This window comes from Harmonia axyridis, chromosome 3, assembly GCF_914767665.1.
Source record: "Harmonia axyridis chromosome 3, icHarAxyr1.1, whole genome shotgun sequence".
NCBI classification, from domain to species: domain Eukaryota; kingdom Metazoa; phylum Arthropoda; class Insecta; order Coleoptera; family Coccinellidae; genus Harmonia; species Harmonia axyridis.
In genome coordinates, this window is record NC_059503.1 from 30822777 (window position 1) to 30841058 (window position 18282).

General features: G+C 32.5%; 1 protein-coding gene across 2 annotated transcripts; it reads left to right on the plus strand.

The window, feature by feature from the left end:
- Positions 1 to 78: 78 nt before the first annotated feature.
- LOC123675157 lies at positions 79 to 18195 on the plus strand. 2 transcript variants are annotated; one of them, XM_045610449.1, is made up of 7 exons: positions 82 to 576; positions 646 to 743; positions 1071 to 1205; positions 1277 to 1441; positions 4642 to 6358; positions 13676 to 13957; positions 18053 to 18195. In XM_045610449.1, the coding sequence occupies exons 1-7, from the start codon at positions 330 to 332 to the stop codon at positions 18106 to 18108; spliced, it is 2700 nt and encodes an 899-aa protein (XP_045466405.1). In that variant the 5' UTR covers positions 82 to 329; the 3' UTR covers positions 18109 to 18195. The 2 variants fall into 2 exon arrangements, with proteins under 2 accessions (XP_045466406.1, XP_045466405.1); XM_045610450.1 differs by lacking the exons at positions 13676 to 13957; positions 18053 to 18195 and adding an exon at positions 12266 to 13633 and having other exon boundaries at positions 79 to 576.
- Positions 18196 to 18282: the final 87 nt, after the last annotated feature.

An 18282-nucleotide genomic window follows, 5' to 3' on the forward strand; every position in this document is an offset into this window, starting at 1 on the left:
TGCATGAACCATAGAATTTTAAAATTTTATTCTATGTTCAGTTCACTGAGAAATTATTCATAGAGCAAGGTTTGTTATGACAAACATAGAAATGTGATCCATAGAAAACGCAAATTCAATATTGTTATCTGTGATATTCAATTCATGTTAATTCCAGAAAATTCAATGTGGCTCTCAATTGAGCATTATTGCAAAAAGAAATATTCGTTTCAGAAGTTTTTGAAAAAGTTGAGGGTTGTTTTGAAAAATTATATCATTCTGTTAAAGTGTTGATGAGCTTATAATCACAAGTTTCATCTCTTCATACCCTTAAAAAAACAAATATTTCCATGTCTCCACAAAAAAAGTGTGCAGTTCCTGGGTGTTATGTTGATCAGTCATGTTCAGGTATAAGATGGTTTAATATTCCTGAACACAATTCCCTAACTTCTTCTGTTCAAAATGGTAAAACTGTTTACTACAGTAGAAGAAGGATTTGGTTGGAGAAGCTAGGGATTTCTGATGGGCCTTCAGAAAGACTCGCTAATGTATGTTCATTGCATTTCAAAGAAGAAGATTTTACTGATCCTCAAGAAGGTACGAGAGAACTTTTAATTGGTTAGTTTATCTTATGTGACTTGAATTAATGTTCTTATGTTTTTTTAGGTGCTATCCTGAAAGAAGATGCTATACCTAGCCAAAATTTACCCAATAGAGCTCAATCAGATGTTGTTGCCACTCAACTTGAAACGAACGAAAGTCAGGTAAATAAGGAGCACTAGCAAAACTCATTTATTTTAAATAATAGAATGCCTACTTATTCAATGAGAATTTGTTAAGTATTTAAACAGCAATTTTCTAGAATTCATTACCTGTGTTGAATATAATTGTATCAAGTAATCATTTGCTGTCTAGTTGTGACACATGAGAATTTTTTAACCTATAGAAAATGACTGCTACGCCATCTAACAAATAATAGCTAAATCTTTTAAAGAAGGAAACAATTTTTTGGGATTATGACTCAAGCTCAAATAATTTTTGCCTATTTATTTTGTTGTTGAAGTGTTCACTTGCATTCCTCACATTTTCAGGAAATCAAAAAAAATATAAATGATATAGAGACTGTGGAGAAAAGTGATGAAGATGATGATGTTGAAATAATAGAACCACATAGAGAAATTATTACTGTGGACGATGATGACGTTGAAGCTGATTCATATGATAAGGTATTCATAATAAACTTTTGAGAAACACAGTGATAAATTAATTTTATTTTTTTCAAAACAAAAATCCAAAGGCTATGGAGAATGATACAGGTGTAAAGTCGGAGAAAACTGTAGCATTTAATAATGTCAAAGGACAAGAGACAGAGAGCAGTGGTAATCTTATGTGTATGAGTCCAGAAGCTATAACACATTCTCTTAAGCATGCTATAACAAAACAATCAGTCACTAAACCAGAGGTAAGCCTTTTTTTTTCATTCATAAGTAGTAGAATCTGGATATAACATCCTTCATACTAACTGGACGCTGCATCAAACAAAAGATAATGTGAGCTTGTGTTGTTATGATGCAATATTACTGTTGATCATATTATGAATTAATGATTAATATGCCTAATAGCATAAATTTTCATTCAAATATAAAGAATAACAATAAATTAAAAATCATTTTAATGGTATAGTCTTTTCTAAGTTGCCAACGTATATGTTGGTGAATGAAAAGTTACATCTATTTCTTTGATATTTAGCAATTTTTATAGGCATTCTTCATCTTCTTAGATCTGACTTTTCGATATTCAAAATACAAAAATTTTTGTATGAATTTACTTACTAGCAACCTTCTATCACCTTACCTAGCTAAATGAGGTAGTTCTCAGTATTGGTATAGGAAATATGGGAAAATGCTACCACTAGGTCACTCAATGAATATAACACATGGAAATGGAAACTGACTATATTTCTTTTAAAATGATAGGAATAAACTTAAAACAATTCCTAAATTTAGTGAGCCTCGAATTTGGGACACCCTGAACTTGGTCTTTAGGATCTGCGGAATTCCCTCTTCTCTTGACTTATCTCCGAAAATTCTGGAGGAAATGCTCTCATTATGAGGTATTTATTTGCTTGCTGTATTAGGTGAGATACAGAATTTTGCCAAACATCGGTAGCCAAATCATCGGAGACCTTTCTAGAATAATATTTATAATTCATTGGTTGGGAGGACGAGATGGAAGTTGAGACTCATCCTGGAGGGCATAATTAAAGAACCTCCGCGAAATTGAATTGATCTATCTCAGTGGTTCTCAGCCTTCTTTACTCAGCGACGCACACTCTCACAAATCCTCGACACTCCTTCATATCTGCAAAATACTTTGATTTAGGTATAGGGGGTATTCATTCTTGATGAAATCCAGAATAAGAATTATTCATTATCTTCCCATTAGCAGCGCAATGTCTCTAGATTACACAGGTTGTCTTGTAATTCGATTTCGGTTCGGAGTAGGCTAATAATTGCATAAGGTGCATCTAGGAAACGGAATGATGTCAGGCGCATCCTTTTCCTTATGGATTAGTGCACCTAGTTGCGCTTACCTAGTAATGAGCGATATCGTGATTTTAAAGCATGATGTGATCACGGTTTCAAATTAAATTTTGATACACCTACCTACGGTTTTGGTTTCAGGAATTGATGAAAAATTTAAAAAATTTTTTGTTTGTTCATATTTGTATCAATTATGTATGTACGTTTGAATAAATGTGTTCAAAAGTTGTTGAACTAATACTCTAATAAGAAAATAGATTTACATGCAGACAAATTTTCAATTCTGGAAAAAGTACCTCCCAGGGCATGTCTGCATGCCGTAAAACTATTTTCTTATATTTATCTCACAGACGTTAGAATCACTTTCGTATTAATACTCTAATGATAAATAGAGAAAAATATATCTGAGAATATAACAAAATAAAAAAATAAATGCAAATTCATACATTTCTTCAAATTCGATATAATAGTTCTAATGTTCTGAAGAACAATTCAATCTTGCATAAAATACAGGTCACATAAATTCCATCAACTAGAGTTCGCTAGTTTCGCGCCTTTTCACAATTCTAAAAGCACATAATCTTAATGAAAAGCTGGGTTCATATCTGGTCACTAATTTGTTATAGTATCAATTACAATATCACGATTCACATTCGCAGTATTCAGTAATATCTAATATCAAACTAATACGTGTTTGACAAGATCGTTACTGATTGTGTTGATAAGGCCCAAATTTCACATGTTATTCTTACAGTGATATAGGAACATCGCCCTTATTACTTCGTACGTCTCGCGTTCACGATAGTACATGAAATTCGCTGAATATTCCCCTGCATTATTCTCTGAAAGATAACCCAAAAATGATCCTCAATACTCTCTTCTGCTTAAAAAACTCTCTTAAATTCATAACGGGATCCTCAGAAAAGAATTCTATAACGGATATGTGTTTCAAAACATGACAAATATATTCTATAGATGGAGTAACTCACACCAATCAATTTGTTTCAAAGATTTATATGCTCTTTCGAATTCAAATCATCGTCTATTCGCAATCCAACTAATTTAGCCGTTGACGAGTGTGAAATTTGATTTCCATCAATGCATACAGGTATATGCATTGATGGAAATCAAATTTCACATAAATTTCCATAGAGGTGGTGAGGTACCACCACATTGTATGTTTTTTTCCATTTAAAATGTCATATAGACAGCCTCGGTAGTGCAGTGGATTGAAAAGTCGACTGTAGTGCCAAAGGTACCGGGTTCGAATCGGCTAGGTCATGGATGTTGAATATGTCTGGTGATGGTGTTAGGTAAGAGGCTAATGACCATAGCAGTCGATGCCTTCAACAAAAAGAAAAAAGAACACATGTCATATATACGCTGAATGAAAACAAACTTTTACCCTTCAATTATCCATGTTGTAAACTAGAGAAGAGTGAAAGAACCTGTTGAAAAATTCTAATGCAAATGCATTTTTCAAAAATTTTTGCGAATGATAACAGCACACTAATAGGTCTGTAATTTTCAACCAATGCAGGATCTCCTTTTTTAAAAATCAAAGTTACCAAGAGAAAGCTCGTGTTTAATGCTCAAGCGGTTAATTTTTTTGAGTTTGTGGTGTTTCTTTTGAAAATGTATTGTCGACATGAATTTGATTATTTGATTTATTTAGAGCTTAAAGCTTTATATTAAATATTGCATAGTTATTGCTAACATACAACATTTGTAAACTTCATATTTTTTTTATGCATGAAGCAAAATATGTAAGGGATACGAGAAATCCGTGGAGGTGGTGCTGGTAGTAGTAGTAGCGGTAGTAAAAATTTCATTAGCTTCAAGCGAAGAGATTATGAACAATAGACAACACGTCATTATAACTCGTCGATTTATCGTCAAAATAGGCACTTAAACCGCTGTCGTACCAAGCGGATGTGCATTCCTAGTATGCCAATAGGGAATTATTTGTTATGAACAGTTAGTTGTTATGTCCAGATTCTACTGTATATGATTAAACTTATTACATATAAACACAAACCTTTATATGACAATTTATTTTATTTGAATGTTTCACATAGAAATTAGTGATTACTTTTTGAAGATTTTTCTGTACTTGTAGGCAATTCCATCAGGAAAAAGTTTACTTATCAAGAAGAGGCGCATAAATGAAATGGAATCAAAAGATTTAAAAAATAGCAATGTGTGTCATTATATGACTCCAAATGGTAGAAAGTATTTGATTAAAATGGCTAAAGTAGAACCTTCAACAGCAGTGACTACTGCAGGCGTCTCCAACTCTCAAAACCGGCATAAATTGATTAAGTTTGATAAGGAACATCTACAAAATGAATTGTCTCGCATCCAAAACAAAAGAGGTTCTTTGTTAACTGATGCTGATTTGTCAGAGGCTCTGGCACTAAAATTATCTGAGAAGGTAAAGCAGACAGCCCAACGAAAAGGTCCATTAGGAAAAGACTTTATATCAAAACCATCTAACAAAAGTCCGTCTTCTATGTTGAAAGGAATTCGAATAGTTGATGTGCATCAATCTAATAATTACCAGCCAATAAAAAATAATAATGAAAGTACTTCTTCTCTAAAATTTGGAAAAGGACAAGTTGTTCAAGTTGGAACGAATTTAGTGGGGCAAAAAATTAATATTTTATCTCCAAAAAAAGGCCTTATATCACTACCTAATGGACTTCTTGGGAAAATCATTCCTCATAATCCAATTCCTTCGCTTATGAAAATGCCCCAAGCTGGGCGACTATCTGCAGGAGATAAAGTAGCAATACCCAGACTAAACAATAAAAAAAAGGAGGGATCTAATACACCAACTCAACAGGTCGAAAAGGACAATAACTTCAAGTATGTTAATATTGAAGAAATTATAAAGAATAAAATTGTAAAGGATGAACCTTTGGAAGAATCGGATAAGGAAGATTTTTTTCTGGTTCAAGCCACTAAAGAGAAAGGTGAGCAAACGGATCTACCTATTGGTATTGGTGAAATTTATAACTACATCCAGAAGAACATGATTGATTTTACTTATGAGGTATTTGGGAAAAAGTATGTACTGAGTCAATGCGCTTTGCATTTCAGACCGGTTGATAGTAGATGCATTGAAGAGGAAAATATTGTTTTTGTTTCTGATATGAACATGACCAGTACTGATACAACGTTATTAAGTGGAATGAATTTCAGCATTCATGGTTCTACTCCACTATCTGAATACCAGGATGTTGTCAAAAAAGTCTCTCATAAGCATGAAATAATTGCTAAAGCTTTCAAGCAAATGAAGACAAACAACATGACGAAGAACAGTAATATTGACAATAAATCACAGACTACAGAAAGAGAGAAAGTTGTGATAACTCCAAAATGTTTAAACACAGATAACAATAGTGAAAGAAAAAGGCAGGCGAAACCCCTCCCTAAAAAACAAGCAAAAAAGAATACTAATGGTAATGTTACTGTTGTTGAAAAAGATCAAAAAATTGTGATAACCCCAACATTTTTGGTCACAAGTGAGAAAAACATGAATGAACTGCCCACAGTTGGCATTAAAACATTTGAAGCGCATGAAAAAAAAATCGATAAGGATCAAATGATTATCAAAAAGAAGAGGATACCTAAGTCGTCATTATCACGTTCTAGGAGAATGATGAGATTACCCTCTCTCATCTCCCAGATGCAGCCTGCCTTAAGAGGAAGGTTGCCAGTTGATAGGAACCGATTCAGGAAAAATAAAAGACTTGGTATTGAATTGGAAAAGGAAATAAAAACCCCGGAAAAAACATCTACCCTAGAGGCCATGGAAATCGATAATAATGAAGGTGATAAAACAAATCTTTTCTATACATTTATACCAATTTTTTTTCAGTCTATTCACATTAGGTATGAAATGACGTTGCAACTAGTCAGATAGGGTGCGTTTTTATTTCCATCAGCTTTTTTGATGGATTTCATCTTACTATTTGTTTATGATTAACGTGACGTCTTCAAATTCATTGAAAAATGCAATTATTATCATTGTGTGAATTGAAAAAAAATTAATAATAAACCTTTTTTCATGCATGCAAAAATTTCTAGAAAATGATTCAACAACTAAAAAAAACAAAACTAATGTTAGGTTAAAAAATTAATTGGATTAATGAAAAAAAAATCTGATGAATTTCTGATTAATTGATTAGATATTTCGAATAAAAACGCATCAATATTGGTACGAACACAAAAACTAATTGTTGCTACTTGAAGCATTCTCTAATCTGTGGATATTTGCTTGCCATACTGTTACCCATGTTGTCGTTTTGTCATTCTGATTGGTTTGGATTTTATGCATCTTAGTTTGGTTCAATAACTCAAATATTACATAGTGTCTCAAAAGAAAGTTCATACAGGGTGTTCCTAAATTGAAGGTACAAACGAAAATGAGAGATTTGTGTTTCTTGGTACTTCTAATTTTTTGTGATGATTATACAAGTTTATATTTATAAATTATTACTACATATCTGGAAAAAAGCTCCAAACTAATGTATTTATTATTCATAGCTTCCTGATTGGATTTCTTCTTTGTGAATATTCACTTTATAGAACACAAACTGCAGGTTCATACAAATTCGAATCCATGCATACATTGGTGCTACAAAACTACCCACTCTCCCTATTCAAATTTCTGATGCGGTTGCAAACCTCTCCAGGGGGTTGCTAGTAGAAACAAGCTTTTTATCCCAGATCATGTCCCTCGTCATCAAAAATCGACCTGTCTGGGTGTTTTCACAAATTCTAATTCGTTGTTGAGTTATTGAGGGTGGACACTTTTAAATGGGACACCCTGTATGTGCTTTTTAAATTCTTAATGACGGCTTGGATAGTATGCCCCTATTTCATGTTGAATATTTTGTTTTTACTTGGCCAGGGAAGTTGGTTTAATAACGAAAGCTTAATATTTAAGGAATCTCCATAGGTAGAAGTCCATGGGTGTCAAATCAGAACTGGTATCAATGAATATCACTTCTCTAGGAGATTAATTTAACTGGAAATTTTTCACAAACTTGTGGTGGCATCCTCACATAACGCTCTGAATTTATAATAATAATAATAATAAGAGAGTTTATTCAGAATATTACAATAATAAACTCTATAATACTGTAGAGTTAAGTTTGAAATATTAACTGTGCACTGTTCGAAATTATGATTGCCAAAATTAATAATAATAATAATAATAGTGCCTTTATTGCAAAAAAATAATAATACATAATATAGGGGCGAAGTCTAGCTTGAGCTACTCTACTCAACCCCAAATCGGATAAGTACTTGAAGAAGAAGCTCTTTCTTCTTCGATAATTTCTTGCAATGACATTGTAGTCCATACCTTTGGCGAATGATGAGGTTTGTCATGCTTCCCTTTTTGGATTGGTTGCACTCAAGTTGCGGCTATTCTGCTTATTCACATGGTCATTGAAGTGAAAATGAGCTTCATCCGAAAATGAGATGTTGGTTATCATTTGTGAGGGCTCAACTGCCTGGTTCCAACCTCTGAATGACATCTTGGGGTTTCAATTCTTGCACCAATTGTATTTTGTAGGGGTGCAGCATCAGCAAAATGTGGTGTAGCGATGATCTATGCACATTCAAAGCACTTGCACGTCTACGAATGGAGAGGTGGAGAACAGATTGATCAACCCGTTCCACATTCCCTTCCGTTCTCAATAACCTTTGGTGGGTTTTGGTTTATCTAGTATTGAACCGGTCTTCTCAAATCTTTTCACCCATTTCCGAATGAGAGGAATGCTTGGCAAATCGTTTAAGAAGCGAAAACCTCGAATATTGGAAACATTTCTTCGCGCTATAGTCGCAGGATTGCCATTGTTGTAAAATTCGCGTACGCACAACGCGCAAACCGCTTCCGAGAAACGCTCCATAGCGACCCAATTCCTCGCGCCCCTCTGAATAGTTGCGTTCACTCAGTAAGCTAAACTTTCTTTTGAGACACCTTTTATTACTGTATACGGTATCATGCAAATTCCACAGTTTTTCGAATTCTAACACAGAAATTCAAAGCGTGAGATTACGTTAATAATCAATTGTTGACCTTGATTTTATGGTAAAAATTGGGACACAGGTCCGACAACGGTTCTGGAAAACGTTTTTCTCTAATTCTGTGGTTATTCCGTTCATTCTTCCACATCTTGTAGCACAAAATCGTGCGAGAATATATCAGAAACGCACAGTTTTCATGGTTATATTTTATTATTCTATGTTGGCACTCCGAACTTTCCGCTACGGCTATATCTGTCAATTCATCAAATTGCCTTAAAGAAATCAGTTCTGCCAACCAACATTTTTCAATGCAAAAATCACTAAATTATATTTATGGAAATATTTCATTAATTTCAATGAAAATACAATGAATTAGAGAAAATAATGTATAATACTCGTACAGAAGGCTCATTCTACCACTCGTTCATTCCAAAACTCGCCACTTCGTGGCTCGTTTTTGAATTTTGAACTCGTGGAAGAATATCAATGCCTTCTGCACTTGTATTATAAATAACTATTCTCTAATTCTGTGGTTATTCCGTTCATTCTTCCACATCTTGTAGAACAAAATCGTGCTAGAATATATCAGAAACGCACAGTTTTCATGGTTATATTTTGTTATTTTCTGTTGGTACTCCGAACTTTCCGCCACGGCTTTATCTGTCAATTCATCAATTTGCCTTAAAGAAATCAGTTCTGCCAGCCAACATTTTTCAATGCAAAAATCACTAAATTATATTTATGGAAATATTTCATTAATTTCAATGAAAATGCAATGAATTAGAGAAAATAATGTATAATACTCGTACAGAAGGCTCATTCTACCACTCGTTCATTCCAAAACTAGCCACTTTGTGGCTCGTTTTTGAATTTTGAACTCGTTGAAGAATATCAATGCCTTCTGCACTTGTATTATAAATAACTATATTACGTTATGGCCTTGCTAAAATTAACAGACTATACATTCTTGTCGCATTGGTGACTTCATTACTTTTCTCATGAAGTTATCGAAATTGTTGTTTTAATAGAACCATTTGAAAAATCATATTCTGCTCAAGGCAACAAAAGTTTTTTCATGTTACATAAGAAAATTATTGAGGATATTAATCAGAATTTATACCCATAGGGTGTGAAACATCTTTTCCCTCTATTACTTCCTTTCTTTCCTAACCTTCACAGTATACGTTGCTGTGGAAATTGTCGTTCCCTTTTACGCGCTTGGAACAGCGGCATACATTTTTGCGTAAATACCGGGTGAATTCTTTAAGTTGAATTATCGAAAAGAAACATCTAACGGAAACATGATTCTAATATAAGGTTAATAGTTTTGTGGGAGAAGTCCGCTTATGCTAAAACCTTCCATTTATTTCACCCTTGGTGGGGGCAGGTCTCGACTTTAGAATTTCAAACGGAAATCCCTGTTTTTATTGCAGATTCGAATTCTACGGCAAAATACACTAAAGTGTTATACGAACAATTTTTCGCGGTTTGTCACAGAGGGCCCTGAATTTGAGTTCGAACGACTTTAACGTACTCGTTTCATTAATCATTCACATGAAATTCGGAATTTTTTGCTGAACTGTTTGTTTTCAGTACAAGTCATCTCAGTCATTTGAAAATGGCGAAATTATTTGTTTTTGGTGTTTTTAGTTTAAAATACTTCCTATTAATTAAAAAGGATGTATCAATTCAAAGAAGATTATTTGGTACCTAGTAGAAATCTCTATCTTTATGCGCAGAACGTTTCGACTAATATTTGTACAATTTACGACTAAAATTAAATGATTAATGGAACGGATACATTTAGGTAAGATGCATAGAATACCTGGTGTGTCTACTTATACCTGTAAAACTTTCAGACAAAACGGGAGATTTTTCGGATTTATACCTACTTGATTTCGAGGGATCGCGGGCTTTTCAGATGGCGCATACATCGTTTACATTTGACATTTCTCTCAATTCTCGACTCTTGTGAACCAAGGGCGTAGATCTTTTTTTTCTTGGGGAGGGATAATCGAAAAATAATTTTTGACGACAACTTTTATTCATATCTGTAATGTTAGAAAAAGAAGTTTGATAATGAAGTTTGAACCAAATTACTCTAAATAATTTTTGTTGTTACTAATTCGGTTGATCTTACCTTGTTCTCAAATAAGAGTTACGAAGGAAAATGAGAAATTACTTGGATCATTTTGAGAAAAAAAAGTTTCATGAATATTAGCCCACAAAGGCTTTGCTTTCAATATACAGGTTGTTTCTAGTGTGTCGTACAGTTTATCAAATATTTATTAATCTTCGCTACAGATTAGGTGAATAAATACCAAACTTATAATTAATGCATTCATTAGAGCTTACTAGCTGGATCTTTATAATAATATGGATTTTCCTGAGGATAACTAGAGATTTTTCTCGAAATCGATAGCAGATACGACAAAACTATAACAAACCAAAAAGTGTAGTACTGGACCAGAGTTTTTTTTCTACATTTCTCTAAACTAACAGCCATTCACCAAAATATAGTTTTGGAGGAAGGAAGCAGGCATCCTTCCAGAAAATATATCACCCTGTAGATTTGCATTCAAAATTAGCATATCACATAGTGAAAACTTTAAACTGGAATATCTATAGCCATATTAAATATCTTGTGAAGGGAAGGTTATACGAGAAAATAACTTGAACTTCAACACATGTATCTCAAAACAAAATGTTTGGGGACTCGTGTTATAGGACTTTTTTTCTTAAAATGATCCGGAAATCTGTCATTTTCATTTGTATCTCCAATTTAGGAGCACCGTGTAATTACCCCCAGTATCCCTCTATTTCTACGCTCTTGTCGTGAACTTTGAGTATAGAACAATAATATTTTATATTCTATGGTCTGTCATTATATTCCATTCATTTGAGTAAAAATTCTATATGAACTGAATTTTAATTTATTGTGAATGTTTGCAGTGTCTAAAATCAGTATTTCCTTTTTAAACGGCTCCCGGCAGATGCGGGAATTCGAAAAATTTTAAAGAGCGCCACCTTACAGCACTCTGGTGAAGCAGACCACCAAAGCAACAGGTGGGTCTCTCAAAAAGTCTGAAACAAAATCGAATCAGTAAACACACCAGGTATTCTATGCATCTTACATTTAGGTCACTCGAAAGAGAAATGTCAAATTTGATTACAGAGCTATATGTGACGAATCGTGAAAAATTGTCTGTACAAAACTTCTGTGTTTTTTTACCGCAGAATATGAATCTGCAATAAAAACGGGGATTCCCATTTAAAATTTCACAAAGGTGAAGTAAATTGAAAAGATTTCAACATAAGTGAACTTCCCTCTCAAAACCACCTTTTATTCGAAACATTTTTTCCGTAAGATGTTTCTTTTTCGAGATTTTTGACAAATTCAACTCAAAAAATTCACCCGGTATATGCAATTTTTCTCATTTTGAGCAGAGAGAGGTCTCTAACGATTAGTATCGATCTCTAACGATTAGTATCGATTCGCTGAAGAATAATTCGAAGTCAAAATCGAATATGTCCTGAGACTTGTAATTTTCAGAATACTCAGTGCGAAATGAAATTTGAAAATCAGTTACGGAATAGTGAATTGAATCTTGTAAAATTTCAATGGTATCTCGGAACCCACCCATCCGACTTCACGTTCGGAGAATGGACTGCTGTGTTTGAATTGTTTCGATTATTTGCAGGAAGGGTCCAAGAAATTCCAAAATGCAAGAAGATACAACAAGAAAGGAATTTTCGTCGTGTGTCGAGCTCATGGCAAGAAGTCACTGCATTGATTTGTTCAAGGATTTCAAAAAACATCGATTTCATCTGTAATAGTCGAATTATAATTCGATAGACAATTATCAAAAGTGGAAAAGTCGAACTTTTCTAGCATGCATTTATTATTTTATGGGTTTCCTTGTTTCGTAATGAAAATTGTTCCAAAAAGTGATTGATGACATTGCATTAAAAGTAATCTTGTCATTCATGGTATGTCACAAATCAGGAATTCGAAGTCTAAATGCGAAATTTCGTGAAAAAATCATATGGATACAAATTTGAACAAGCGCGTAAAAGTTCCCAACTTCACACCAGTGCTTTCCTATTTTTTTTTATCTGCCTCTTCCATTCCCCACTTTCTGACTCCAAAATTCTGACCTCCAAGTCGTTCTTACTTTATTCTATTCCACAAACTCGCCTAAATATCCTAAAGGGGTTTAATATGAAAAGTCCACGATTTTGACAGCTTTCATTTTTTAACACTATTTTCAAAAAAATCTTACTCGTAATTAAGATGCATCTTACTCGTAATCAACTCCCTTTCTACAACGATGTTGTCACCATCAGAAACTAAATTCAAACTAAAATCTAGGAATATATTTTTTATTGTTATGTTAAAATTAGAAATTTATGTATATTTCCAGTACTTGAAGTAGAAGGAATTTGCACAAATAGTAAAGAAATTTCAATGTCATAAGGAAATTTTTTTACATAATTTTTTAAGCTCTTGTGTCCAGTGTCCATATTTCACACATAATCTGTTTATGATTAGGTTTGGCTAGGTCTATAAGACTTGGAATATAAGATTTCCTTCTCATTTATAATTTCTGGGTATAAATGATTTTAAATTGAATTAATTAATCAATTACATCAAGTTTATTCAGCAGAGCAAATTGATTGTTCCCCCATACTCAAGCGTCATCGAGTTTATTTGGGGCTTTCCATTTTGTCAGTTCACCTCAAATATCGAACAATGAAAAATTCTCTCCTAAGTTTTATATTTCTAATGGAATTTCATCAGTCACAGCGCTAAAACAGTTTGATAATTTGACAAAGAACACGACGTGGAAAGATAATTATCCAAATAAATTTTTTTCCTCAATCGGATGCAAATAAAAATTGAAAATAACAAACCAAATAGAATTCGTTTGGACTATTCCTTGCTGTAAGTATTATTGCAGGAGTCTAATCTACAATAAATTTGGATGAATTATATTTGTTTCATTGACCAATTACCGGTACTTTTTTAACTAAGTAATGCATAATGTATTGACTTAAAATACTACAGATTTATGTAACTTCAAAATGTTATTATTTTAACATTATTTTAGCTTTGACAGAAAAGACGAAAATAACAAATACCGACCCCCCTCAACTAGGGAATCCTGAAGATAGTACACAGAGTCCTCTGGGATCAAGGACCATTACTAGAGGTAAAAAGAAGGATTATAGAAATCTCAGTATATATGGTACAACAGAAGAAATTAAAAGGACTAAAACAAAAAGAAAGATTCTTTCTTATGGAGGAGGTTCACCAAAGAAACTGAAATATTCTGATAAAGTTGGGGATATTGAAAGCTTCCTAGAAGTTGTTCTAGAACCTGACAATAAAGGTTAGTATTTGAATAAGGCTTATTTTTCATCTACTTTATGTATTTTAGTGCATTTATTTGATATTTTTGAAATATTGAACTGTTTCAGCCGTTGTTGATCATGATTAAAACAAGTTTTATCCTTTCTATGTTTTTACTACCAAAAATTGGTTATTAACAATTTAATGTCTCTTGCCTTTTGATTCACATTTTCATGTTGTCGTTGTGAAAGGTGGAGAATCGCTTACTTTTGGTAACATTTATTCGATGTTTGTTAAATCTAGTTTTCAATGTCTGTCTTATGTATTTCATATTGCAAGTTGAATATGTTAACTCATAAACTCCTGATTTACTTACATGCCAATAACTTTTAAGTCTGGATGTAAAGAATATATCCCCCAAGTATTCCTAGAAATGAAACATCAATTCAATTTTTGAGATTCTGGAGCAATCACATGTAAATCCTGCAAGAAAAATTATATGAACAACTAATCGGCTTAGCTGTGGGCTCAGCATTAAGCCCATGTCTCACAGATATTTTCATGTTATATATAGAAAATAAAATTTTCAACTCAAAATTGCCAGTAAAAATATATTTTTGGTATCGATTCGTAGATGACATGCTTGCTTGCCTTTCTGGAACATCTAAACAACTGAATCACCCTTTAAACAAAAAGAATTTAACATGCTACATCCACTAATATATACATTCCAGTAGATTGCAACAACCCATGTTCACACAAAATTTCAGCATTTCAATCAATGATTCGTGTAGCTTTAACCTCACCGTTATTCAAAATAAATTGGGAAATTGAAATAGAAACTTTGAAAACAATACTTGCAGAGAATTTAGTCAATAAGAAATATCACAAATAGCCATAAATAGAATAACCCCATCATAAAAACCAAAGAAACAAAAAAATTCATTTATCTCTTGAACTTTGGTGATAGTGAAAAAGTAGCTAATAGTCTTTCCAAATTAAATCTGAATATTTCCTTCAAACCAATAAATAAAATGCAAAAGATTCAACCCCAAACACAAGTAAATCAGGAGTTTATGAGTTAATATATTCAACTTGCAATGTGAAATACTTAGGACAAGCAGGACATTAATTGAAAACTAGATATAACAAACATCAAATGGATTTTACCAAAAATAAGCGATTCTCCACATTTGCAACACATTATTTATTTATATACGGACAAGCCATTTTACATATTAAGAAATAAACCAAATGAACCGTGAAAAAACACACAATCGAGTGGGAAAACAAAATTCAATGAAAATTATTAAGTGATCTGATCATTACATAGATAAAGATCACCCTTTCCCAACAATTAATAACATGAAAATTATACCAGTGGAATCAAATGGCAGGACTCTCCCATTTAGAGTCCATTGAAACATATACAGAAATGGTTTCCAAATTATGAATGAATAAACAAAACTGTGTTATTCCGAAATATTAAACATGTTCAAATAACACCTGAAATTCTAGGCATTTGCATAACGGTCAAAAATGTTTTCTGCTTCTTTACCCAAAATTTATAGCCTTTTTTTAGTTTTTCCTTATCGAGCAAATGCCTTTGGATCGGACAGGAATTCCATACAATTACTTTGAGATATTTAAATATATATATTTTTTTTCTTTTATTGGAAAGTTGCAAGAAATATTTTTTGTTTCATTATTGTATCACGCACAGATAGAATATCTATCTCTGTGATTAAGTTTATTTGTAACAGAGCGTTCTCAAATAAACATTATTATTATTATTATCACCTTTTTTTCATGATACTCTGTATCATTTTTAGAACTTTCAGTGTCTAAAGTAGAATTCAAAATAAATTCAAAACTGTACGGGTTTACCATGTAGTCCTTAAATTGTTAATATCCCATTTTTGTTCGTAAAAACCAAATTGGTTTTAATTATTTTTGAAATAGATATCAGATGTAATGTCTGCTTCTAACAAACCTGAAGGATCCCACAAAAATGTTTCGCAATAGTGGATGAATGATCTATCAGAAAATCGATATTTCAATGGGCCAGTTTATGTATTTGTTATATTGTGATAATTAAAAGTTTTTTTCATGTATTTGTCTGGGTGACATGTCGTAATATATATTTGAGACTTGAAAAGCAACCCCTTAAGGAAGAGGGTGCTTCAAACCCTTCATATTGAATGGGAAAGAGGCATTCCATATTACATCTTTTGAAAGCCTCTTCACAAACTATTATGCTAAATCTGTTTTTACAAGTTGTGCTCATTAAAAAGTTTTATCCTTGACAAATTTTTATGACTGAGACAAAAATTTAGCTCTGCATGTAGTAAATTCCGAGGTAAATTCACCAATCACGAGATTCCTTATAAGAGAACTAGGTATTGTTACTAACAAGCATTCATTTGAATTCGTAGTTAAGAGTGCTATGGAGAAATTAGAATTGATTTTCTTTGATTACAAGAAGTGCTTAGCTTGTACCATATGTACTTCCCAAATTCAAAGTATGTAAACTAGTTAGTGATAAGGTACAAGCTAAGCGCTAGAAAATCCATTCTAATTTTTCCACTCTTGACCACAATTTAAATGAACGCTCGTTATAATTCGGAAGCTCTCTTCACTTTTTAACCGATTACATAAAAATTTTATTATTTGATTTCTGAAGGAATTTTTGTCCACGTTATAATAAAAATATAGAATTGATTGATTGGAAAAAATTACTTTTGGAGGATATGTGACAAGAAAAAGTTTCCCTATCTAAAATCTAATGATTGGTGATTTTACTGGTTTTTGATTGATGAGCGCAGGTGTACGAACAATTTTCTTCTAATCACCACGAAGATTGCGTGTTGACACATTTTTTCAATCAGAAATTATTCTAATAGACTAAAAACTTGAGTTCCTTATGAATGGTTTTTCTAACATACAATAGTTCATTTCTGAGAAAAAAAATAATTTAAAAAATGTGACGGCTTCCTACTACATATTTCATTTTTTTATTAGAAAACTGTTGATTTTACGGCACAACACAAGAGTTAAAAAAATTTGCAATGAACAGTTCTTTTCAACATACGTATTTTTAAATTGAGAAATTCTGGTTGGTTCAAATATTCTGTTGAAAAATGCAATAGGCGTTGCATGTTTCACCCTACAGAATACAAAAATTAAAAAAATATTCATAGATACCCTTTTCATTGATAAGGCTTGATTAATCTTTCTGAAACTGTTGTCTTCCTTTATTAAAGAAATATAACATGTTTGTTAACCTGTTTTTTATTTATATTATTCTTTTTGAGTTATTTTGAACTTCTAATTATTTTCTGTTTGGTCCTGTCCCTGCGCGTAATGAACTAAGTATCACTAACAATGAAAACACGAACGCAATTTGTATATACATCATTGTACCTTTTACAAACTTTTTATTTGATAGAGGTAGTATAGCTAATCAGCCATCACAATAAAGAAAAAACAAAAAAAATTACAGTGATCACGGTAACACGAAACCTAAAATTGTATAATTTCAATTGGGATTTAAGCTGGAATAGTTATTTTCAATTGTATTTGCCCCTTAAAGCCAAGCGAACACTTCTGTATAAAAAATTTCGAATACTACTTATGCAGTGCATGCTCCATGCCTACCCTTTATCTGGAAAATCCGAAATATGCATGTTACAAGGATGTGCTGACACAAAACCAAAGTTGTTCAGGTTGCTCAGCATTTTGCGAGTAGAAATTTTGAAATCAAAGAAATCATTTTTTTATTTCGAAGTGGTCACAATGCCTCCACTACCCTTGGTAGACTCTGAAACAATACGCAAACCTTGTTTTCAAATGAAAGCGTCGATCAGGCGATGCTTCATTTGAATGTACCTACACTCTGTTGATTGGTGTACTGTATACAGCAAAAGATCGGCCTAGAATAGGGGCGCAGGAGGTACAGTTGTTCATATAAATATCTTTTTATATCACTTGCTTTATTTCCATAAACATGATTTATTTGAAATTTATCTTCCATTTGCAGTTTCTCCTGAAAAATACATTACTTCATTCATAATGACTGGAAAAATTATTGAAGATTATTGTGAAACATATGTTTACTAATTTTTTTTTTTTACAGAGATCTCCAAAAATACAGATCAAATAGAAACAACTTTGAATAGTATTAATGAATAGTAATTTTGAATGTCCTAAGAATATGTCAAAGGGGAATCTTCCTTCTCTTGAAAATGCAAGTTGGAATATCTTTTTTTTTGTTGATGATCTTAATTCAAAAAAATTACATTTCATCATATATTCTCAATTGACCCAAATATTAAAACTTATTGTTGACTTATACAATTTAATTAG